Source organism: Cuculus canorus, chromosome 2 (assembly GCF_017976375.1).
Source record: "Cuculus canorus isolate bCucCan1 chromosome 2, bCucCan1.pri, whole genome shotgun sequence".
Lineage (NCBI taxonomy): Eukaryota > Metazoa > Chordata > Aves > Cuculiformes > Cuculidae > Cuculus > Cuculus canorus.
Window position 1 is genome coordinate 70,908,169 of NC_071402.1, and position 26,530 is coordinate 70,934,698.

General features: G+C 38.4%; 1 protein-coding gene across 11 annotated transcripts in view; it reads right to left on the reverse strand.

The window, feature by feature from the left end:
• FHOD3 (formin homology 2 domain containing 3) overlaps positions 1–26,530 on the reverse strand; it is a 403,933-nt gene that overhangs the window by 87,807 nt on the left and 289,596 nt on the right. For 5 of the 11 annotated variants that reach the window (XM_054057568.1, XM_054057572.1, XM_054057567.1 and 2 more), the window contains exons 11-14: positions 26,304–26,390; positions 11,285–11,386; positions 8,540–8,917; positions 4,962–5,087 (exon numbers count right to left, since the gene is read on the reverse strand). In XM_054057568.1, the coding sequence (XP_053913543.1) occupies positions 4,962–5,087; positions 8,540–8,917; positions 11,285–11,386; positions 26,304–26,390 (693 nt within the window). The remainder of the gene's footprint in view (positions 1–4,961; positions 5,088–8,539; positions 8,918–11,284; positions 11,387–26,303; positions 26,391–26,530) is intronic. The other 6 variants (XM_054057577.1, XM_054057576.1, XM_054057575.1 and 3 more) reach the window with 4 other exon arrangements.

The window sequence follows — 26,530 nt, forward strand, 5'->3', positions numbered from 1 at the left end:
GGAGAAAAAATCACCTATATCTAGACAAGCTCAGCCTCTGTCTGCAGCTGTTGTAGAAATAAATGCTTGAAGGTACATTTCCTTTAAAAGATACATAAGAACATGGAGCTGAACACAGAATTTCAGGCTCTGCATCACAGGAGCTCAAGGTAACATATAAGGGAGCTCAGAAGAGCAACGAAGCTGGTGAAGGGGCTGGAGAACAAGTCTTACGAGGAGCTGCTGAGAGAGCTGGGGTTGTTTAGCCTGGAGAAGAGGAGGCTGAGGGGAGACCTTATTGCTCTCTACAACTACCTGAAAGGAGGTTGTAGAGAGGAGGGAGCTGGTCTTTTCTCCCAAGTGACCAGGGACAGGACAAGAGGCCTCAAGCTCCACCAGGGGAGGTTCAGGCTGGAAAAAAAAAAATCACAAAAAGGGTCATTGGGCACTGGCAGAGGCTGCCCACGGAGGTAGTTGAATCACCTTCCCTGGGGTGTTTAAAGGACAGGTGAATGAGGTGCTGAGGGGCATGGTTTAGGGAGTGTTAGGAATGATTGGAATCAATGATCCAGTGGGTCCTTTTCAACCTCGTGATTCTACGATTCTATATTGCTGTAGATCATAAAGTGAATAATACAGAAAATATATTAAGACATGTGAAACATATTTCATCTATCTTAATTCTGTTTCCTAATTGTCTGGAAAAGTTGGAGAGTGCATCAAACAGGGATAATTTGCAAACACCATAGCAGGCCCTTAGCAAGCGTGGAGATTTGGAAGAACTTCAGAGGGATCAGCAAAGGTGGAGACTAAGTTCACAGTGACTGGCCAAGAAGATCCAGAAGTGGAGGTTTGCAAACTGAACTTTATGGCATTTGATTTAACAGACAGAGGCAAGTGAATGGGCACCGTGAGTAACTCCTCCCTCAGCACACAGTGCCCTGGGAAGAAGTCTTTTTGAGCTAGACTAATTGTACTACTGTTTCACTGTTTCACTATCAAGCACAGTAGGAATTGTCTCCTGGCAAATGCATCAGAAGAAACCTACCTTGGAAACAAATCAGCAGGATACTTTTCTGGGAGTGAAATGAACTAAACTGGTGCTGAATTCAGGAGCTGTTGCCTTAGAAGTTAGATTCCTTTAGGGTCTCCTCTAACTATAGCCTTGATCCAGAATGCACACACTTCACCACTGAAACCAAACTGTGAGGGGCTGTGAAAATTTGCAAGTAATGAGTTTGCTATCCAGCTACAAATTCCAGGCTGCAGGTTCAATCTGAGTGACTGTCTTAAGATTCAGAGTCTGAGAAGGCAGTCGTTGGCTAAACAGAAATATCTGAGGTGTGAGCAAAAGGCATAGAAATATCGAACAGTCTTAGAACAACTTCTTCCCTCAAGCAGTGCAGCAACTTGGAGGTACAGAGAAATGCTTTTCTCCCTGGTGTGCTCCAGCCATGTCTTACTCTCCCAATTTGTCACTAAAATTTATAATGTTAAGAAATTGAGGTGGAGTTTGGTTTTTTTTTTTTTTTTTTTTCCTTTAGGAACTCAGAAAAGAGTTAATTGGTGGTTTAACTTGTGAAGAGTAGGAGCAGTATATTTATGGAGCAAAGCAATCTGGCAGTTGAAAACATGAGAACTGGGTTAAACTTCTTATGCATTAGGAGCAAGTTTTACAAGCAGAGACATGACAGAACCATTATACCCTTTCTATCAATACACCCTTTCTTCTCTCCCAAAAAAGGGCTGAACAGAAAGTGCCCTGCAATGTGCCCTCCTTTAGCAGGATTCCCATGGCTGCAGTATGCACTTCAGAAACATGGCTCTCCACAGGGGACCCAGAGAAATGAGAGAGAACAATAGTATTGCAAGAAGTTGCCAAAAGGATGCAGCTGAATTTAGAAACCAAGAAACAGTCAAGTAAGCCTTTTCTTCTGCTGTACAATCAAAAATATATAAATTATGTGGATTTCAAAGAACAAAATCTAGTTACTTTTGCACTGAATTACACTGCTTTTTTGGATTCCCTACTGATCTCAGCCAAAGAGGGTTTAAAAAGTATGAATGTCAAAACATCAACCACACGGCTTCTTTCCACCTAAGTTGTAGCTCTTGTTTACATAGGCAAAATGCAGCCAAGGGTTTGAAAGGCCTGTCAGGGTAACTGAATAGAGCATGAATCATTTCACTGGGCACTGCTCTAAATGTTGCTTCTTCCTTCCTTCTCATTCTCGAAGGTCAGATAAACAGTACCAGGAACTGCTTCTGAAGCTCTTCCCTGCATGATGAAAGACAGGAATCTTTCTGTAGAGGCTATGGATAACTGCAATCATAAGCTGAAAGCAGAAACTCACCTTGGAGCTAACCATGGATAGGCATCTGCTTCTTATCAAGTGTCTTCCTCCCCGCCTCTCATCTTTTAACTTTTTTTTTGTGTTTGAATCCATGTAAATTTTTATCATCAGGAGACAGGAAATAATGTTTACATAATCTAAGACAAATACCATGGCTGGAAGACTGCGAAAAACTCCACAATACCTTCCACTTAGTAATTAGTGCCCAGTGTTGCAACATGCACTACACAGCCTCCTCTCCAAAGAGCAAATTGTATCTGTCGATCTCTGCATGGGCATTTTTGCAACCCATGTCTTTTTGGACAGTGAAATGAAAGCAGGCTGCTGCTCTTCTTCAAAACTTTCACTCCTTTAGAGCCTGCTGAGCCATACACCTGAAATGGCAGCACACTCAAAAAAAAGCAAGACCTGAGGCAAAATTGCATCTAAACTTATAAATTTAATTATCTTTGAAGAAATAACTGCGTCTATTTTGAAGGCACCATGCAACTGTGATGTGCACACATTTTTCACACTTCTGAGAGACTAATATACAGAAACCATCAGGCTGTAACATCTCTCAAATGTAAAAATGCAGATATCATGGTGAGTTCAGCTACCATGAATAGCAAGCTGCAAATTTAAACAAAAGTACAGTTTTTTATCATGTGAGGTGGAAATTGGTAAACATAACCTGAAGGAAAGATGAAGAAGCAACTTTGAGCACTGTGTTAAGACACTGAAAACATTTAAGAAAGATCAGATAGTTGCAAAGCACTTCCTGGTTTCAGAGAGAAAAGCAGAATGAAGTGTAATGACTGAAAGATGCTGCTAGACAAACTGGCTTCCAAATATGAAAATTTTCCTTAGCAGTGATGATAAATACTGGAATGTTTTTCAGAAGAAGTCATGCACTGCCACTTGAAAACATATGAAGACACAGGGGTCTTTCATTTAGCTTCTGTGAGACCTGTGACAGGTCACAACAGATGATTACAGAGCTCCCCTCTGGCCCGATTCTTCATGAATCTGTGAGTTTTACAGCTTCATCCTGTGGGGCCAAGGCATTTTGGCTCCAAACCAGCAACGCACTTACGCGCATGCTGCAATGAAAGCTTGCTTCCTTTACTGGAGCAGTGCCAGGATGATCAACCTCTCAGAGGACAGGCTCAATGATCTTTAGCCATCTCAGCATTTGACCACTTTGGGGTCTCTCTATCACAGCAGAAATCAGAAACATACAACAGCAGGGGCTTGGAAATCTTCAAAACCAGCAGGATACTCTTAATTCTTGCTTGTTTTGCATCTATTTCACTGAAGTAAAAGGGGTGAAAATGCTGGTTTAGAGTTTTTTATTGTGGCTTCAGTCGGCAGCAATTTAATTCAGATCAGGAAAGACAAATTGAGGCAAGTTACTCTAGGAAGATGAGCAAGTGAAAAACAATGCCACTATCCAAAGATAGACTTTATGTAATTACTCACTTGAAAAAAAGGATTAAATCAATACCTTATGGCTAGCAATATTTGCATGCTGGAGGAATCTAGCTTGAACTGTTCTGAGTGGTAGACTTGAAAGAATGTGAGGCATTATGTAGGTTCAAACATTTGTACATACAGATACAATCACATATATATGTATTTCTGTGCACATATACAAATATTAAAAAAATTAATAAATTTAATTTGAATACAAGCAAAGGATTCTGAAAAAGTGTTCAGTTACAAAAGGGAGACTGGATTTTTACAATTAGATGCCAATTTTGCAGCAGACAATCCAAACCCCATCTGGCCTAATTGGAAATTATTTAATTAAATTATTATATTAAATTATTTCATTAAATGAATTAAAAACTTCTACCTTTCCTCCTTAAACTCAGCATGACATCCTTTGAAGCTGTTATTTACTTTCAGGTTGTAACAGTCTGTTAATTTCTGGTGGTCTAAATCTCTTGCCAAGAATTTCTTTCATGTATCCATAACTTTTTCCTACCTTTCTTCTTTTTTCTTCCCCTAGTATCTCACATAATTTGAGAGAGTATTTTGATTGTTCAAAATACTGCTTTTTTATTGCTGGTGTGGGTTTTCCCCCTTAGTTGTGGTTTTTGGTTTTTTTTTGTATAAGTGAGCTGATAACTAAAGGTTGTTATGAGCTTGCTTTACCTACGGGAAGGAACATTTTGCCCTTGATGAAGTACAATAAGATGTATCGTGTAGTTTCAAGGAAACAAAATATGCCCTAGGAAATTTTGAGCTAAGCACATTTCCATGATTTTATAGTTGACTCCAAGTGATAGAAGTGAAAATAAATCTGTTTTAATTTATTTAAAAAAATGGAAAGAAATAAAACATGCTTTAATTCACCTTTTAATACTCAGAACAGCATATGTGTGAGGCAACTCTGTTTTATACATTTAGGTGGAAGAAGCAGAAGTGGAATGGTAATACATCCAGACTTTAACACTGAGTCAGAGAAAGGCTTGAGAATGAGTAGGAAATTAACACGTCTAGATTTTTGTCCACTTTTCTTCCAACTGTAGAAAAGATCTAGCTAGAAAATATTTCCAGTATCCATTCAGAACAGCTTACGCTTATCTCCTTAGTCCTATTTATAAAGGAAATGTTGTAAAAAACATTAACGGATTTACAAACCTGTCAGATTTGGTCTCTTGAGGCGGTGAGAGAGTTGTCCCATAACGAGAAGTGGGTGTTGTAGGGGCACTCACACCAGAGTAAGGTCGCAGAGAAGAGTAAGAGCTGCTGCCATAGCTATTGTATCTGAAGAAATGGGGAGAAAAGTAGGAGATAGGGAGACAAAAAGAATCCATCAGAAAGCAGGCATGAAATAATAAATGCTCTTGCTTACAAGGCGGTGGTGATCCTATGCCCCAGAATTTCTCAAATATCCACCTTCTGAAAATATTGCTCTAGTCTTAACTTCAAAATATTAAACTTATTATCTCATGTTAATATTAACCATGTCATGGACATATTTTATCCTAATAGTGAGTTATTACTATGTAAAATGGTGAGAAATTAGAATGGTCCTTCCAAGTGACAACTCAAAGGAGGAATACTTAAATCACTGCTCAGTCACTCAAAATTATTAGCTGTTTTGGGAACTGGCACCCAGCCATTAGAAAAGGGATCAAACCAACCCAAGTCAGCAGTATTCATATTTAGTGAAGTTAAGGAAAACAGCAGTGTTCCTGAGACATGATCTGAATATGGACATCTATGATTTGTGAATGTTTGCATTATAAATTGAAAGCACCCACATTCTTTTCAATTAAAGCAGCCAGTATTTTCCTTCCCCTTCCCCAACATATGTAATAGTTTATGTGCTATTTCTTACAATGCCTGTAAAAAATCTTCATCATGGTTAAAAAGACATGTCTCCAGAAGCATGGCTTTAGAAATTTCTATCAGCCATTCGCTCCATTTAAAAAAAAAAGCCAAAAACCTGTTTGATTTCAATGTGATTTTGCTGATCAAAGAGAAACTGTTTCCAGGACTCCCGGAATGACTACCTCCCCGGAGTCCCCTGTATCAATGTTTTCATCCTGGCTCCCACACTGAATAGAAAAGGCAGCCGTGTTACTTTGCTGTGCCTTTTAAGCCATCGCACTTAAGCAGCATTTCAAGGAGAGATTCCTGATTTGGTAAAATGTTAACATTTCTGTTTACAGACAATACCATTCTCCCACAAGGAAAGCGTATGATGCTCTGCAGGTGAGTACTCCAAAAGGCCAAATCATCCAAATAACAAAATTCACTTCAGGTAAAAGGGCAACAACATTTTTTTTTTGTTATAAATATATATCCTACTTCATTATATCTTTTCTTTGCTGCTTCTTCTCCGACACACATCAGCACTCAGTAATTTTACTCAGCAATTTTATTTGAAAAGTCTGGTTGGTTTCCTTCATTTCCATTTAGCACACTCATCTAGCCATGCAAAATTTCATTCAAAGTTTCAAGCTTCATTCCTTAGGGTACAACAGCATTACTGCCTGCCAAGGCCCGTGTTAAAATCAGAACAGATTTTGGTTAGCGGGTTTTATAATGGAAGGGATCATGCTTTGGAGAACATGCCCCCTTTGGCAACAGTTCCAGGTTTATCTTTTAGAAAACACCCCACCAACATCATCTGGTTTTGAGACACCATGCTGACTGCCCAGGAAAAGAATAATTCTGGAAAAAAAAAAATGTTAATGTGCATGTCTCTGAGCTACAAAAGGAATTATGCAGGAAATAATTGTCTTCCTGGCATTCCTTCCCTAGAAAAAAAACCAAGTAGAAACTGGAGACAGTTGCCCAGTGGAGGGCTGTGTGGCTGGAAAGCGTTGGGCTTTCCTGGTAGCACACACCTGGCATGGGTTTTCTCTCCAGTAGGCTCAGCTAAGAAAACATCTGCTTATGCCTGTATTGAGTGAGTTATGAGAAAACCCCATTGGCCTGAGAAAAAGTCAGAGCTCATTCGGTATGTTACTGACACAAACAGAAACCTCCATTTCCATTTCAATCAACTGAAAGGAGACCTTCTTATCAGTCATTATATTTGCTTTTCTTCTCCTCTGCCCCATGAAAAAACTGACACAGCGCAGGATGCTTTTTTTTTGGACCAAGGAATTTCAATTATTACAAAGATAATTCTCATTAAAATGGGGAGAACACAGCTTCTATGGTATCAGACCTACAAGTATTAACAAAATCAAATACAAAGGGACTGGTCTGGACATGGCATCCCTACATATCAAACATAAAGGGAGACTGAGATGCTGGAAGAGAAGCAAGGCAAAACCAGCATACCAATCTGTAACCTCTATACAATATCCATCTTTCTAACCCTCCTCTGATAGTGGCCATTACTTCCATTTTCCCTTCTTGTCTCATATACCAATGCAGATGCAATGGCCTTGTCCCAGGAGCCTTCACTCTCAAGAAACCCCATTCACCTCTTTTATGAACGTATTACTGCCCAAGCAGTGCAAGCTTTGCCCTTCTTTTTCTCCAAATAAATCCAGCAAAATCCTCCCGCACACAATGCCCTTGATCTTATGTGGTAACTAGAAGCACAAGGATAGCCAGAGGGAAAAAAAAAAATCACTGCAGAAATACTAAATATAGCAGGAACAGGAGGTATTTAGAAATCTACTCTCTAAAAAAATAAAACTCTAGCAGCAGCAGTAATGAGAAAGCAATGAGTAAGTGTGAGCGATCTAAAGGAAAGTTGCACCTATGCAGGAAAATGTAAATTTAAAGGAATCCCAGTGTTCAAGGTGCAGGTAAGGAAAGATAGGTGAACTAAGTCCCTTGTCAGCAGCTACTTGGATTCCCAGGCTTTTCAGCAAAATGAAAAAGCAACATAAGACACCCACCTATTAGAAGAGAAAGGCTGAAAATTAAAAGGATCAAAGGAATCAAGATACTTGTTCACATGTAGAAAATCAGAAGGACTGCTAGAGAAAGGAAGACATAAGTATGCCCACAATATATGTGTACGTTTTCAATATATGTATATATGTTCTTTGAATAGAACACTGACCATTGGGAGAGACAGCTAAAACCCATCAACCTCTTTTGAAGAAGATTATCTGGCATTGGTTTTAATGCTACCTTATCAAACTCTTTTAGTTGAAAAAACATTGAGACAAAACAATTTCTTTTTGTTTTTAAATGGGTGGGATGGGGAAATTAAAAATTAAAATTAAAAACTAAGAGGAATGTATGAGGAACAATTGAACTGAGCAGATGAGGAGGGAAAACTGTCTATTCTGATGTTATATTCTCTTTGTAGAGTTTAATCTACTTCTGACAGGGGTATGCACTGTAATCAAACAATAAATTTGGGATTTGGCAGTTCAGTCTTTTATAGCAGAACTCCATTGATTTTCATAAAATCATGTCTGCAGATTACATTGTTGTAAATGGGATCAAAATGTGATCCTTTCTGTGATCTCCCAAATCACAGATTATTTATCTTCTGCTGTATATAAAAGGCCAGGATATTTATTAACTCTAGACCTTGAAGATAGGTAAGATGAAATGAAGGCAACAAAAGCAAGGAGAGAATATAAATCAAATCACAATACAGGCTTACAGGACTAAAACTAATACAGTATGTTCTGCAAACAATACAACACAGACAGTGCATTATTACCAGTATAAGATTCTTGAAAGGTATTATTCATTTATCTAAAAATTAATGCCAGCTGTATAAAATCTACCTGTTTTCCCTCATTACTTCTGCTTCCTTTTCTTTCACAGATGCTGGAGACTCTTCAAAGTCATACGAGAAGAGGTGAAAAGGGGTATGTGGTACATAAGGTAATTTCTCCACCGTTGGAGATGCCTTTGGAGTAATGGACGCTGATGAATTTTGGGAAGAGCTTAGCAATGCTGCCACAGGTGAAGATGGTGATGAAAGGACAGAATTATGATGATAGACAGATGAGTCAGGCACAAAAGAGGAGCTGCTAGAAGAACTCTTTGCTCTAGAGCAGGAGAGAGGCCTCTCAGATGGAGAAACGGTACTGGAGGCAGCTGAAGAATCAGAATACCATGAAAGGTTTTCATTCACAGCCTCCCGTGCTCCTAGGACCACACTGTTGGAGGAAAACACCATGAGAAAGGGAAGGAGAGAAAAATGGGGAAAAGAGAGATCATTAGATAGTGCCAACTGGAGGAAAGAGAAATAAGTCAAGGAGAATCAGACAAACAAGAATTTCCCAAAGCTAGACAATCATCATCTCTTTTTAAATAAAGTCAGAGAACTCACATCTTTGTATCCCAGTGGGATTCTTCTTGGGGTTGGAAATACTGAGGAATGGAAGTGGCAGCTTAAAAGAAGGAAAGCATTTAAACCCCAGGCTTCAGAATTAATTTTCATGAACCTTTTCATAGCCATTTTCTGAACAATTTTAAGGTATTTTAAGCTAGATTTTAAGCATTGTCAGAGCAGTACAAAGCAGTCTCAGCACACTGGATAACATGGTCCACAGAGTATAGATGCTTCAAGATACAATCTGCATGACTGCCTCTTGAAGGCCAGATATCTGATTATCATCCTCCATAGTGATTTTTACTAAAAGCACTCATCCACAAAAGATTGAAGTAAAATAGACACAGTCAGCACTGTTCTGTAAAAATTAAGGTTTAGAACAATTTCAAAAGCACTGCCTGACCAGATCATTTGTCTAGGTATGAAGGCACTAATTTCTCTGCGCGTTAGCATCCCATGATGGTGTTAGATAGAGACTTGCAGAGTGCAAGTGAAAAGTAAGTGCAACAGAAAACACATCTACTTTGCTCTAGCAAAGGCTGGTATTGGTGAGTGAGACAAGCAGCAAGGAAGGTGAAAATCTATGGGATCTGCAGTTTAGAATATCTGGTTTTACTAGTATCTCCATCATGAACACTGTGCATGAGATTTGGGCTGTATCACTTGGAAGGTGGCTGATTTCATTCTCCTGAGACCACCTCTGTATTTTACCTAGAGACGTGCAAAGCATGGCCCTTATCTGAGGAGTGGAGAAGTGTGGCTTGGCACAGTGTACACAACAAAAACATAGTACATGTTATATATGTTAGGATATTATGAAGTTAGTCATCAGGTATATACCAGGTAATTGTTTTCACAACAGAAGCACAGTGGGCAATTTGGAAACTGTCATCTATTGCACCCTCTGTGCATGACAGGAGTCACTAAAGCCAGGTTAGTCCTTCCCTTCCTGACAGCATCACACACGAATGGCAATGGTGCAGATCACTTTTGTTATGCTACAGTGACAGTGAAAGGCGGTGTTTAGGAAAGTCATAGGAATATCACCCAGTTATCTCACAGTATCTATTATTTTAAAAGACTGATGACCTAAAAGCAAATCAGACCCTTTACACAGCTCTTCCCCATTTTTTTTAACAGTATTTTAGTATATTCATGTGATTTACTAATAACTTATGTCTTAGCTTTGACTTTTAAGAACTGGATTTGAGGAAATTATCACTTAATTTTGAAATTTCAGGCAGCTATTGGCAAGATTTGCAGACTGGAAGATATTAATAACAACAGTACAATATTTTCTTTGGAATTTGCACATTCAACAGTTTCCTTTCTTCCTTCTATGCTGTATAGCGTCTGCATGAATGCGGTTTATTTAAAAAAAAAATTCCAATCTCATTTGCCGAGTTGCAAAGCCAAACAATTTAACCTAAATCAAATGGCTGTCTGGAAGAAAGAACATATTTTCTTCCTTCCAGTTTACTAGGATAAAGTTGCCAGATGCCAAATCCGTATATACCTCAGAAATAAGTGGAAAATTTTACATAAGAATATTGTTTTGATACGTGGTTTGTTTATATATACATATATATATACATATATCTCTATACATATGGCACAAATGAGCAGGTATGTGTAAAATAAAATGATATATACCATATATACCTATCAGCTTTGCCTCTAAGCAGTTATTTCCTATTAAAACATAAACAAAACTGATATAAATCATAGACAGCATTCAAAAAATGTTGATCTTCATAGCAAAAGATATTGCTAATAAGGTGGTATCATAAAAACAGGGATAAAACCCTAAGAAATCAAGCAACATCCTCAGCAAAGCACTGCAATGTTTCACTATTGCCTTAATTAAAAAGATAAACCCAACCCATGCTTAAAATTTAAACTTTCTTTAGTTATGCTGAATATTTTAAGATTTGTGAGCATTACTCATTTTGTACCAAGGGAGCGAGTGCACATAATTCTTAGCACACTAAGTCTATATAATTAAATGTGTTTGCACTAAAACACAGCCACACCAGCAAAGCTTTTAAATGCAGAAAGATTTCCTTGAGGGGTGGCTTTAACAAATGATCTAGGAACGTGAGTGAAAAGTCAGATGCTGCTGCAGAATGTGCTGGTGAGCTCATGCCAGACCCTGAGGAAAAGGTGGAGGGACAATGCTGAATCCCGGTACCTGGCTTTGACCTGCCTACTGGCCTCTTCCTCCCCCTCATCCTCAGTATTGGGTTCTGTGATAGGCTGTTCTTCTTCCTCCTCTTCATATTCTTCCTCCTCTCTGAAGTCAGACCAAGGAAAGAGGCATGCAGTGGGATGGAAAGAGAGAAGGTGGAAGAGAAAACAACATGAGTCCCCAGAAAAAGGAATGAAATGAAGTTAGAAATGGAAGGAAAACATTGAGGTGTCAGAGGGAGTTATGCCCCCCTATGTTAGACAAAATAAAAAAAAAAAAACAACCAAAAAAACTTCATGTTAAGTGTGTGTTGGCACAAGCATAACTACCAATACAAAATTTTTATCTTCTCCCCTATTTACATTTTCTTATTATTAATTTTTGAGACCTCAAAGATGCTGTTTTGTTTTCTTTTCTTGAAGTTGGCTTTCCGTTTGCTGCTGCCCTACCTGCATTAATGGAAAACATTCACAACAATATCAGTGTTCAATTTGTTAGTCATTAAGCTGTGTCTGTTTGGCTTAAAGGACAGTACATGCTGTGCTGGCATAGGACAGTTGGCACTGGGCATCACCCTTTCTAAATTAACACAAATAAAACATTCCCGTCAAGCTCAGTTGAAAAACAGAACAGGGTGAACCATTAACTTAGAAATAACAGATAGATCAAATCAGTTCAGGACTATTTGCAAATAACAATATTTAAGTTATTGGGTGCCAGTACATGAATTATTTCAGTAAAGAGTCATTACTACAGGCAATACAGGTTTCAGTTCAGCAGTAATTCTGGCAGAGGAGAATTATAAGTCATGCATAAAGCCTCGATAACCTACAAAGCACATAAGTAAAAAGGGAGACTATATTAAACAAACCAAAAAAGGCTAAATCATCTGCCTCCTCTCCCTCTCATTCATGCTTTTTCCTCCCCAAACCAACAGACTCATGGAAGATTTAGAAAATGTTTTCTCTTTGGACTTGTGCATTTGTAATTGACCCAGTTCTCCACTTGATTTATCAATGTATACCATGAGGTTATGTTCCATGCAAAAAAAAAAAACAAACCCAACCAACCAACCAACCAACCAACCAACCAACCAACATACAAACAGTAATAAAGCTTGTAGGACACAAAATGCATATTCCTTGCATTTTCCTGAAAGCTGGTTTTCTTTTCTCTAAGTCTGCAAAGATGCTCTGTGTATTTTTTTCCATTTAGAATTAGTCTCCAGTGTCATAAGAATAATGAATGCTTACAATGTGAGATCATGAACTCATTGAGTACTATGCAAAGGGTCAATCCAGCATTTGTTGTATTTGTATGGAGTTAAGTTATAGAATAATCAGGAAAATGGCAGCATGCCTACTTTTCCAATACTCCGGTAAACATCTACAATGTATACACTTTCAACCATTTCTAAGGTATCAGAGTGACATAACCATCTCAGCTGTCACCTCTCCACCTCCCCGTCCCCTCCACAAACATATATCTCCCCTGCAGAGACACCTTTCGACTCCCGTACATACGTAGATAGGTATATCAGCCAAAAAACAAAAAAGGTATTAACCAAGGAGCATACATATCATCCCTTCTTCTTACTAGCAATCAGTTCAAGACAAGCTTTGCTATTATCTCCTGTGAAAGGCAAACATCTGCATCTGTCAGTCCTAGAGCAATCACGCTTGGGAAATAACTCTTGAAGCTTTGTGGGGATTGCTGTTCTCTGATAAGAGCACAACGCATCCCATAATGCTGATAGCACAGGTACTGTTTAAATGAGCAAGAGTGGCCCTGTTATTGTGGTGTCTTATGATCCCACCAGGTTTCCAGATTGATCATGTCAAATTCCTCACTATCCTCAACTGTCTCGAAATGCTCAAAATCGTAAGTGAAATACTCACCTGATGTGGTGAATCTTATAAATTTGAAAACTTTCTTTGATAATTTATTCATTCACATGACTGCATGGTAGTAAGGAAAGGAGTTTATACAATATGGGTTGAACTGTGAACCAATGAGTTATAATTGCACTGAACAGAAAGAGAAGCTGAAGAGAAGAAAGTATCCAGAACTGAGAGGATTAGTTCCTGTTTAAGGACCACTTCATAACACAGGATCATAACATAAGTCCCTAAACTAACACTAGCTAGCTAGGCAACATATCCTGAATATTTTCCTTGAGACCTTGCCATCCTGTTCTTTTATCTTTTGTTTATAACCCTGACCCTACTGTACAAAGTCTTGATATCAAGTCTTGATATCACTGCTTGATATACCAGCAGTGAGAGCTGTTCCCATCCCCACTGTTCAGAGTTTTTGCAACCAATATTTATGACATTAGGGTATTTAATTGGTACCTAAAGGCCTGAATCTACTTTTAATGTACAATCTATTTCCCTAGAACAAGCTGAAATCTGGAAGTAAACAGGACTTACTATACTAATTTTAGCCACTCATTTTTAAAATGCTGAGCTCCTATGTAGAAAGTGTACAATTCTTCAAGTGAACCATACATTAAATACTACAGATGAGCAGTAAGCAATTAAAATACTGGGTTTCATACTGCTGTGCAAAGTATAGTTCTAATCCATTACTGGGAAAAACTGTCTCCCATAAGACTAGCTTAATTATAAATATGAAAAGACTCTAAATTTCACCTATATATAATAACCTTCACAAAATTAGGATATATGACCTGTCCCTTCCAAAAAAAAAAAAAAAAATCACCGCACACTGTGAAAGGACTAGTCAGCAAAAAAGACCATGGAAACTAAGCATCTTTTAGAATTACAACATAAATATCTATATAAGCTCAGGTTATCGGCTGAAAAACAAACCAGGAACCAGAACTGTGATATATCAGTTTCCAGAACCAGCAATGACATATCTTCCATAAGCACTAGCATTTTCTTAGAAAAATTATTAAAATAGAAATAAAATTCTTCAGAATATATATAAGGTAACTCTGCTTACTGCTTAACTTTTTTATGTACAGGCTTCTTTGTGGTAAGCAGTGCAAAACATCTATGTGCTGAAGGCTAAGTCATAGAACAGTGAATTATTCATATCTTTAAGTCAGTTAATGGACTGAAAACCTTTATGACATAAAGACCAGTTTGGGACTGCAAGGTTTTGGTTTCAGTCTATTGGTAGAGACACACTTCTGCCTACAACAGAACTTGGACCAGGAGGTGATATGACCTACATGGAGCTGAAGGAATGTTTAGCCCCTGTCCTCCTTCACGATGGGTTGTTAACTATTAATAATGTCACATGAAGGAAATACTTCTGTCTGCTGTGATGTTTATCTGCAATTTTGTCAAGAGCCTGCTTCTCAGATGTTATGACTTGCAGTACTCTAAAGGCACAGATCAAGAGTAATAGCCTCTTAATGTGTATATTATTTGAGAATATCATGTTTCAAAAGAACTATGCATGTACAGCAACCCTGTGTGCAACACTTCCTTCTACAATTTATAACCAGACATTAGCACAATCCTAACGGGAACTGTTTCCAAGCTGAATATTTTGTTGGAAGCTAATACCTTACTGAATTTTGCACATATATCTGAACTGTCGATAATAACAAAGAAAACCGAATTATCTGGGTGGGCTCTAAGAAGGGAGCGTGTGAAAATCATACACACACCCCATGTGCTCAGAGCTCATGGAGTACACCAAGCATGTATTACACGCCTATTAGAGCAATGGGCTTGGTGGACTGGCTGCTGATGACCGCAGTGCCTGCTCCACAAGAGCCAGCTGCCGAGATTTGCGATGGTCAAAATCATGAAATGTGTTTATTTACTCCTAACCCCAAAAGAGGAACCCTGTAATCACCTGACTCAATTTTTCTTATGATGGAGAATTGAAGTTACCCAACGTCTTTGCTTCTCTCCATCTGTCTAGGAACAGTAAAGTGGCTCTGTGGGCCCATTGTCATACCTTAACTGTTTGATTGATTTTAGATCATTCTTCTGTCAGGCTAAGGACTCTTTTGTCAAATCTGTTTGACTTTGAGATCAAAAGCTTAGAAAAAGCTTTGATTGGAAAGCTGTCTTCCTCTGCTAATATTAACTCTAGGAGGACAGCACGTCCATGGCAATTGGTTGGAAAAGCCACCTCTGTGTGTATTGGCTGCAGAGATGACTGGTGACATCCATAGAGGCAGGCACACTCCCCAGCCTGGGGGAGCTAATATAGTCAAGGGAAATTCATACAATGGAAATAAGGGTATGCTTAGGAGAGATGTTCAAGGCTTCAAAAAATCCCTTTCAGCAACTGCACTCATGGTTTCAGACCCCTAGACCATCCCCAGAAAGTGGATCAGATTCAGATCAGAGGAGATGGGATCAAAAGTGTTCTTTCAGGTAAAGCAATTTAGTTGTTTCTCAGTATTGTTAGAGAATAGATATTGTGTTCATGAAAACAGGTAATAAGTACTAATGAAATCTTTCCAAAAAGGTAGAAAATGAAAATTTTCACTTGAATAATCATTAAAATGGGAAAACATCGACTACAAACAGATGACATTCTTGAAAAGCTAAGAACATCAGACAGTTGGACGCTCAAACAGAGTAGCAGACAACTTTGTGAATTCATTAGGGTTATGTGTCCATTTTCATTTGCTATGGAGAAAGGATGATGTGGGAAAACTCACTTTCCCTCCCACATACACATGCAAATTTGATGCAAATGCAATAGTAGAATTAAATGCAGAAAAAAGATTCATAAGGAGGTTTTCACTTAAACTAGGTTGCAGAAGCCAGCATTTTTTTCAATAGTGCAGGAGAACGTATTCTGTTCAACGGAAGGCAAACACTAATCCTGCAGCAGGGAGGAAGGGCTTCAGTTAATGCTGAAGGATGAGATATACTCAGCTAACCTTAATGCTATGGCTGGGTTACTTCTGTTCCATGATAACTGTACCAGATTAGAAGTATTTAAACAAAAGCCTTATAGTAGTGAAGACAAATTTCAAAACAATCATTGTGTTTATTTTAATCTTTTAAATGGATCACTGCTATAGGACAAAACAAACAACCAAAACCCTCACAAATACTTATAAAGTATATAATCAATCATGGCAACTAGCAGGCATCTACTCATGCATACGTTTGCTCAGTTGTTTCAAATAAAGTGTGACATGAAAATGTTTATAGCCTCTTAAAATAAGTGTGTGTTTAAAAAGACTATGAAAGTGCAGTTTATGAATAGAGAACAACTATGGCATCAAAACGAAATCTAGGCAAAGGCTTTAGAACTAATGGATTAGCCTTTCTCCTTTTTCAAATAAATAATTTTTAAAAAAGAAATAAAAAGAGTGCCAATGAAGTTTGTCCTGCTGATATTAAATAACTACTTTAAGTCACAGGGATACAGACATTAACAAACACAGATTGATGGAAGGAAATGATAATCACAGAATCACAGAATCACAGAATCACAAGGTTGGAAAGGACCCATTGGATCATCGAGTCCAACCATTCCTAACACTCCCTAAACCATGTCCCTAAGTACTTCATCCACCCGTTCCTTAAACACCTCCAGGGAAGGCGACTCGACCACCTCCCTGGGCAGCCTGTTCCAGTACCCAATGACTCTCACTGTGAAGAATTTTTTTCTGATATCCAACCTGAACCTCCCCTGACGGAGCTTCAGGCCATTCCCCCTTGTCCTGTCTTCAGTCACTTGGGAGAAGAGGCCAGCTCCCTCCTCTCCACAACCTCCTTTCAGGTAGTTATAGAGAGTAATAAGGTCTCCCCTCAGCCTCCTCTTCTCAAGGCTAAACAACCCCAGCTCTCTGAGCCGCTCCTCATAAGACTTGTTCTCCAGCCCCCTCACCAGCTTCGTTGCTCTTCTCTGGACATGCTCCAGAGCCTCAACATCCTTCTTGTGGTGAGGGGCCCAGAACTGAACACAGTACTCGAGATGCGGTCTCACCAGTGCTGAGTACAGAGGGAGAATAACCTCCCTGGACCTGCTGGTGACCCCATTTCTGATACAAGCCAAGATGCCGTTGGCCTTCTTGGCCACCTGGGCACACTGCTGGCTCATGTTCAGTCGGCTGTCAACCAGCACCCCCAGGTCCTTCTCTTCTGTGCAGCTCTCCAGCCATTCTTCCCCCAGTCTGTAGCGCTGCATAGGGTTGTTGTGCCCCAAGTGCAGGACCCGGCATTTGGCCTTGTTAAACCTCATCCCATTGGTCTCGGCCCAGCAGTCCAGCCTGTTCAGATCCCTTTGCAGAGCCTCCCTACCCTCCAGCAGGTTGACACTTCCTCCCAGCTTAGTGTCATCTGCAAACTTGCTAAGGGTGCACTCGATGCCTTCATCCAGGTCATTGATAAAGACATTGAACAGAGCTGGACCCAGTACTGAGCCCTGAGGAACTCCACTTGTGACTGGCCTCCAGCTGGAGTTAACTCCATTGACCACCACTCTCTGGGCCCGGCCATCCAACCAGTTTTCAACCCAGGAGAGTGTGCGCCTGTCCAGGTCAGAGGCTGACAGTTTCTGAAGCAGAATGCTGTGAGAAACTGTGTCAAAGGCTTTACTGAAGTCCAAGAAGACTACATCCACAGCCTTTCCCCCATCCAGTAGTTGAGTGATTTTGTCATAGAAGGTGATCAGGTTAGTTTGGCAAGATCTGCCTTTTGTAAACCCATGTTGACTGGGCCTGATCACCCGGTTCTCTTGCGTGTGCTTCATGATAGCACTCAAGATTACCTGTTCCATGACTTTCCCTGGCACTGAGGTGAGACTGACAGGCCTGTAGTTCCCCGGATCCTCTCTGCAACCCTTCTTGTATAATCAAGGGACTCATCTACAAGTTTAGCTAAAGGCAGAGGCAAAGACCATAAGATGCCAGGCATTTTGCCTACTGCACTCCTAACCCAGTCAGAGCTAGATGGTTTTAAAACTAAGTGGTGACTCTGAAGACAGCAATTCTCACTCCACAAGAACTCAGAGCACCAAAAAATGCTCTCTGTCTTTCTGGTCCCTAGAGCTGAAGAGTATCTGCAAGGTTATGTAGTCTCTGTCCTCTTCAGGCTCCTCTGAGACTCTTCACTTTGCAGAGTTTTGATGAGGGCAACCTGAAGAAACTCAGGCTTTCTTTGTTCTAGCTTGTAGCCCGGGAATACAATTTTCTCCTTTCCCACCACCCCAAAAAAAACAAACTCCACAATAAAACCAATACAAAAATCAAAGGCTGTGCTGAAAGAGCAAAGAAAAAACAAAGCAAAATAAAAAGCATGAGCACAGAAACACATTCTACTCTGCTTGGTATCAAAGGAAATTTTTAAAGTGTAAGATATGTTTTTAAATAATTTTAATTAAGGAAGAATTTGGCAAGAAATGTTTGAATATAGAACAATAGGAAAAAGGATGGTCTTGCCATAATTAGGCTATCAATGTTTTGGTCTGCACACACAATGCACATAGAAGTTAATTCATGAGATCACAGCACACTAAAATATCTCCCTTTTGGTATACATTTCCAGTTTGTGTAGGACTCATTTAACCTTTACTAAAGTCTTACTAAACATATTTTTCTTAATTTTTCCAGTTATTAGACAAGGCCCTAAGTGTCCTTCTAAGTCTTTTGCAACTACCCGCACAATAATATAGACATTACCAAGAAACAGTGAAAAAAGGGGCCCTGGAGTTATGAAGCGACTCAGAGAAGGAAGGACTGGGGAACTGTAAAGCTACTAGCCATTATTCCCACACTCTCTGAAAATCACCCTATGTGTCATTAATTTAATTACTGATTAGGAATTTTCTCTCTCCTTTTTTTTTTTTTTTTTTTGTTTTGTAATTAAGTCAAGTGATTTTCAGTTTAGCTTCTTTAAATCACTTCCATTGAAATTTTCACTGCCCTTCAAAGGAGCTCCTGACTAGGACCACTGGCCACATTCAGTGACGTAAGACCACGATTACCCATTCCACAATATTATTCTAAATGAAATACTACAGCTGATCTTACAATTTTTTCTTTCAAGGTTCTTTCCGAGTTCTCTTTCAAACCTCTGACCTGTTTTTCCTCTTGCACAGCACTATGAAAGCTTCTCTGAACCCCTCATAGGTAACAAATAGAAAACGAAAAATGTTCCACGAAGCAGCAATCTTTCTAAGTCACAGTGGATTTAATTTTATTTTCTCTTGTAATCTCTTGCCATTGTCCTCAATTTATGAGTGAAATTCCACTTTCATAGGTTAGACAGAACAATTCATAGCCTAATTCCTAAGTCCCTGTAAAACAAACAAATGCTTTGGTATACTTCTACTGCTTCTTTCTCTCCTCTGTCCAAGCTGCCAAACTAGATTCAGCAGTATTTTAAATGAAGCAGAAAGTGGCAATAATTTAAATTTTGTCATGTATTACACTGTACAAAGATATGGCAATATACTTTCCTCCTCAATAAAACAAAATAAACCAAAAGAAACTACCTATTAACTCCCCCTGCCCATTTCCATTCCCCTGCTACATCTGATAGACCATTGTAGCTGGTCCAATTATATGAAGATGAAAACACATGAAATTATATGGCTAATAACTTACTTGCAAAGTCTCAAAATCTGGATTCTGCACAGCAGGTGAACTAAGATGCAGAATTACAAAGGTCAAAAGGAAAATTATCCTAGTGTTTATAACCAAAATAAAGAAAACTGTTCAGAAAAAAAAGTTGAGACTATGACAAATAACGTGAAGTACATTTAGTCGTTATGACTTCATATTATGTTGTTCTTTATTTTTAGGTTACTGTTATTTTCTTATCCCTAAAATATGATCAGTAACAACTTTTCACACCTAAATAATGCCTAGGCAATGCCTCCACACTTGTTTCATTGCTGCAGTTGGTTTATACAGCACACATCAAAGCAGAGCAAGACACTAAAGTCTTGCTTAATACACTGGCAAGACTTTGAAAAGACTTCAGGAGTCCCAACTCTCTGATCATTGAGGAGCATTGCTGTTTTTACATCTGTAGGAGCAGAAAGGTAAAGAAACAGAATCATGACATAGAGAGATATTAGGAGCAATAAATACTGAAACATATACAGAAAGAAAGAAGAAATGGCCTTGTCAGAGCTTGGAACTGCATGTTGGTTGACACTTGAAGGTCATTGTTATTGCCCTTTACTTCAAAAGGAGGGATCTGGAAATGGCATCCTGCCAGACTGCTCTTTTCTGGCTCCCATCTCAATGTATGTATAAAAAAACTGTGCTGGCCTCAGAGGATCATGTTTACAAATACTAGGAACACACTGTGGAGAACTTTTTAAGGCATGTATAGTCAGGTGCATACATAGTGCAGATACTACCCTGAACGTCCAGAGAAATGGTTTGGCATTGCATTTCCTCAGGTATTTCACCCAAGCTAAATACACAGTGGAAAAAAAAGTGAAGACAAACCAAAATAGACTAAGTCACACTGTGCTCTCATTTGCCATGCAGCTATAATCTCATTTAAGTTTCAGTGCTTTTTCCAAACAAGGAAAATCTACCACTATCTTTACATCAAAATACAGTGTTGCTAACTGGACTCTGCATGTACATCAAGTATAAAACATTTCCTTTCAGTAAGACTCACCACCAGCAAACAGCAACCCTACTACAAAACCTGTCATTTCTACAGACATCATTTAATCTAAATAAAAAGTGCTGGTATCAACCTCAGACAGTAACAAGACCTGTACCTGAGATTCTTATCAAGCTGTAACTTTTACTTCAAAAAGATATTTTTACTCATTCACTAGTGAGTCAATCCCAATCTATGTATCAGTGGAGTCATTTGTTTATGGTATGGCTTTGAAAGGAACTTTTTCTTTACCCATCTCATGTCTCTTCTTCTACTGTATTCCTTACAGGACCTTCCAAGATATTCTTTCAAAGACTAAAATCAGAAATTTCAGATTTTTATTCTCTCTCATTTCAAATCTGCTTGACTTGATGCTTCAAATAATTCTACCTGCACAACAGAAATAAATGTATCCCCACTGCAAACCTAAAATAGCAAATAACATTTCATAGATAAATCTTTCCAAAACCATTGCTTTTACATCCCATTTGAATTTTCACCCATAAACTGTGAAAAAAGTTAATAATTGCCCCATAATTAATCATATACTACTCTATTTCAAAGCTCCCCCAAAAGCTCAGTAGCTCAGCTCGTATGTCTATGTATTAAAGAGATCCATAGCATATCCAGAGATGTGACTGTGTGTTTATCCTGGAGATGTTTTCTTTGCCTATATTCATGCCTTAGTTGTTTTAAATATCTAAAACAGATAAGCATCTAGCAAAAAAACCCACATTTGTTTCCTTCCATTACAGCAATAGAAAGAAAATAATTTCTTTTATCTTCTGGGCTTTTAATAATCCATATCACAGCCTGTATTCTGCATTAAATGCTGATGCTGAGTCTCCCTGATATGATAGCTGATATGATAGCTGTTCCATAGCTATCATATCACTCATTGTATTTGTCACAGACAGCAACTCACAGAGATGTCCCGGTCCTCAATAAAATAAAATAAAACCCATCTACCAGTGTAACCAGCTCTTTTGATTTATATCCACAAGTATTTGCATAATCAAAACATTTCACATATTGTGGTGGATAGTCACCAGAATTTGAAATATCATAACAAAAACTAGAATTTTGCCATAGAAAATACTAGAGAAAAATCAAAGATTAATTATGGTTTAGGATGTCTGAAAACATGGAAAATCATAATAATAATAATTAAGAAGTCTCAGCTGTATTTTGGACAAACCACCCCTGAAGGTCTGGCTCTACATAAAGCAATTTGAATAATCAGTTAATGGGACATTATAGGCAAGCTAAGGTCTGTGTTGTTAGTTAGAAACTTTACAGGAATCCAAAGTTAAGCAGAAAAAATGCTTAGCATCACAGGCTCAGCTGTGTTCATTGTTTTCTGGTAAAACCAAAATATCGTCATGGCCTCTTCCTGCATTTTGGCAACCTCAAGCATCAGAAACATGCATTCTCTAACAAACAGATCCTCATGACTTCTCAGCACAGCTTTCCTTTATTTCGACAACAATTTTCCAGTTTTTTTCTATGACTATAAAGGGTGTGAAAGCCCTTGAGCCCAGTGTGCACCATGCAATGGTGCTGCGCCCTGTTAGCCCAGAAATTTGCAGGAAACTTTGGAATTCCCTGTGCTAATCTTTGCTCAAAGAGTCGTAGCAGTTTTCCAGGCAGGACCCTAACAAAAGCACAGTTTATAGGTACATAATTCCCTGTTTCTTCCTTATCAGTACAGCTCTCCTGGAGGCCAAGTTTCTTCAGACTGAAGGATCTGAAAGCCTTAGGTGAAGCTGAACAGCTGGTCTTCCTCACGCCTTATTAGCCCCACTTTCTAAACAAGTTACCTTGTTCAATCCAGCTTTGGTCACTGATTTAGGATGCAGGCTTTGCTCTGATGGGTTCTTAAGAAGGCAGTCAGCTCTTCTGTTTGTTAGGTTCCAAACACAGGAATGCTGACAAGAAAGTCCTAATGAAGGTCTAGTTAACTCTAGATTAACATGTATAATGTACTACAATCAATATTACTATTTTTTTTCTATTTTTGATGATATAAAACAAACTAAAGTTATGAAAAAGAAGAAGAAAGCAGACAGTATAGTAAAGTGAGATAAATACCTAGCTATCCACAACTTTATAAGCCTCAGCTTTTGATAGTTACTAATTTCACAAAGCTCTGACAGAGCCGTTCACTGAAATGCTGGTAAGAGGCAACAGCGTAAAGCTCATAGAAGCTCCCTTGAGCACATTTGTTAAGTCTGGCTGACACAGCTCTGACGGGACAACCAGGGAGAGAGACAGGGATGGTCGCTGTGCAGTAGTGAAGAAAGGAAAATGTGCAGCAAAGTGTGAAACACATCAATTCGATAAGTTAGATTAAGTACTTATTTCAGGATTGTTTATATAGGGCTTCTGCACAGCACCTGCTCACTGCTCCAGACAGCACTGAGAACATCTGAACTACCTGTCCTTTACTCTCTTGAAGCCAGACATCATAAGACTAAAACACAGACACACAATAATTTTTTTAATGTGTTTATAGCCAGAAATCACTGCATATAACATCAATCTAGTGCAAGTTCCGTGCCACTCCTTACATTTTCCCCCAAATCTATCCATTGTGTGGTTGGAAAAAGCTGTACTCTAAAAAGAAAAAAAACAAAAAAAAAAACCCCAAAAACCAAAACCACGGAAGAATTTGTTTAAAAGTCTACCACTAAAGAAACAGTATGCTAGAATACAGATTGAGAGCACTCAATTTGGACCAGGGTGGAAAACCTTAGGAGGTGCCCTCAGCAAAGCACTTAAAATGTCATGTTGACAGGACTAAAGTTCCTCCAGGCTTTTGAGGACTCTATGCCATCCTGGTAAAAGAAAGAAAGTTTAAAGCAAAGCAAACCTGCTGGTGTTCAGGGCTGGCATTTAAAGTACACTGCAGCAGCTACAAACCCTTAAAGCAACCTTCAGCCTCTCTTAGTTAGCAGTTGTTACCAACTTCCTTATTTATTTATTTAGTAACAGTCATATTAGTCTGGATTTCACTCTCTATGAAAAATATTTTAACACAAAGCAGACTTGGGTCTTTATTTGTTTTGAACCGCAAGCAAAAAAGAAATACATTTAGTTTGAAAGAAGGTTGCCAAATGGATGGAAAAGGCCTGCAAGTTTTCCTTTTGGTTGCCCTTAGCATTTACGGTCAACTTTTCCCAGCTCAAAACCCAAAGCCTGCTCTCAATTAGCCCAGTGTAAATCAGAGCAACTCTGTTGACTTCAGAAAGCTTTTCTGGATATAGAGCATCATGAGACAGAAAAGAATTTGGCCAATATTGTCTTTTTTTTGTTTTACCGGCACCATGGATTTTTCTCTTTTTGGAAGACTTATCGGTTGACACAAAGCAGATGACTGTGGACAACCTGTTTGATGTGGTAAACAAAAGCAAAGTAACTGCCAAACCAGCTGATGGAGTTAGAAAGAAAAGAAACATGAACACTGTGGGAAGGAGAACACTGAGGAAGAACTTAAACCTTCTACTGACTTGGTAGTGTAGTCCAAAAATAATCAAAAATATTGCCTAAATTAAAATTTAGTACCATGTAAAAGTGTGGCTTTAATATCTAACCATGTCCATCAGAAGCAATTCCACTTAACTTGATGGTGCTAATCCACTGTAAAACCAGACACAGACATCTGCAACCACACACAAAGTTTAGATATCAGCAGCAGCAACACAATGAGATTATCATTAATATTGTTACATTTCCCTTTAGTAAAGAAAATATAGTGAAGGAATAAAGAGATTTAAACCTATTTTGCAGACTATTTTTCAGAAAATACAGCACTGCGAAAAATTATTATGAACTTTTTTCCTTCCTCAAGAGGGGTCATAATTAAAACTAGAAGGCCGTTAGCAGAAGACTGATCTTTCCCAGATGAACAAAAGCTACTTTCAGTTTAGAGAGATAATAATTAATTTTTATGCATTTGTACAGATTTCTTTCTAGAATATTAACTCCAGAAGCAGAAACAACACAATAAGCTTTTCTTTTGACAGGAGCAGGTGATGCCTGCATCATATTTGAACATGATTTTTAAATTTCACTACAAATTTCAGCAATGCCTAAACTTATGATGCTCTATTAAAATTCTTTAAACCAATAAATATATTGCAACAGAGATCATGTGCTGAAATTTGACAATCTGATTCCAGTAGGAACAATGCAAGCAGAAAAACTTCTTTCCTTTTAAGTTTAATTCAAACTTTATAAATGTGTAAAAACTTTGCACGAGACATTCAACTTCACTATTTTTCTGTTAAAATGTTAATGAATAGAAGGCATAAAGCTTTTACTTTTTTTTTTTTTTTTTTTTTTTTTTTAGCCCAGTTTAGGTATAAATATAGCATTACATTCATCTGGACTGTTTCACTGAAAGGTGAGAGACTAACTGTCTTCCTGTCACAGCTACAGATTTGGGCAGATGATGAAACTAAAAATGTAGAGAATCTGCTTTTCAGAAATGATTTTTTTACCAGAAACCCAGAAGGATTTATAGAAAAGACAACAGTTGACTGGCTTCTTCTTATGGCAAATTTAAAAATTTCACTGGGCACAGAACTTGCATCTTTGGGTACCAAAACATATTCTGTGGTCTGTAATATTCAATGGGAAAAAACCTAATTTGCTAGCTACAAGTAATACTCCCTGTCTTTACCTGCCAAGAAGGCTGGATAATGACGGGGGGAAAAAACGGATTTTTATTTAACGAATATGTGAAGTAAAGATCAGTGTTACATGGATTCAGAACTGAATGCTTCTTCCTTTACAGCGGCAGGTGAGAGAGTTTGAAATTCCAAATGGAGTTGAACACAATTTAATTATTTACCTAAAGAAGATTCCAAGGAAAACCGCAACATGAAATTAAATTTGACTGCTTAAATGAAGACTTCTCTGGTTTTAAACTTAAATTTAAATGCTTTAAATTATGTTACTGTGAAAGAGGGCATGGAGTAGAACTGGGTAAGTTTCTTCAACGAAGTAGGATAGTTATTGAAATTATATTATGTTTGTGTAAAAATATTTCAAAAAACTTATGAAACTAATCTGCCATGTTTCTACTCCCTCAATACTAAAAATCAGCTCAAACACAAATTCATTAGGAATTACTGAAGACTGCAAAATAAAGCTAGTAAGCAAACATTAATGATGAGAGAATGTATTGGTAAAAGTTGTCCTGCATGACTTCTAGTTGTTTAATTACAGAAAGAGAATCAACAATTTCTGGAGAGTTGAAGCATCTCCTCGTTTCCAGTCAAAATTCATAAGTTTAAAAAAAAAAAAACAAAACAGTGATATCTGTTCCACATCCATGGATACAGATTCCCAGTCACATTGGTAAGTTGTGTAGCACGGCCCAAGATCATGCACGAGGCATCCCATGCAGAGTGGCTGAAGCCCCGAGCTGTACTCACACTGAAGATGCTTTAAATTCAGCCTCAAATGCACTGTCATCCTTGTCATCAGCCTGTAAGACCATGGGGCTCTCAGCTGCCAGCCCACTACAAACCCAGCCAATAGAAGGTGATGGAAAACAAGCAAGAATGTGTTGCCAAATGCAAGAAGGAGGGGAAAAAAAAAAAAAAAAAAAAAAAAAAGAGCCATTATGTGGTATACAACATGCAACTAGTATTTAAATTAC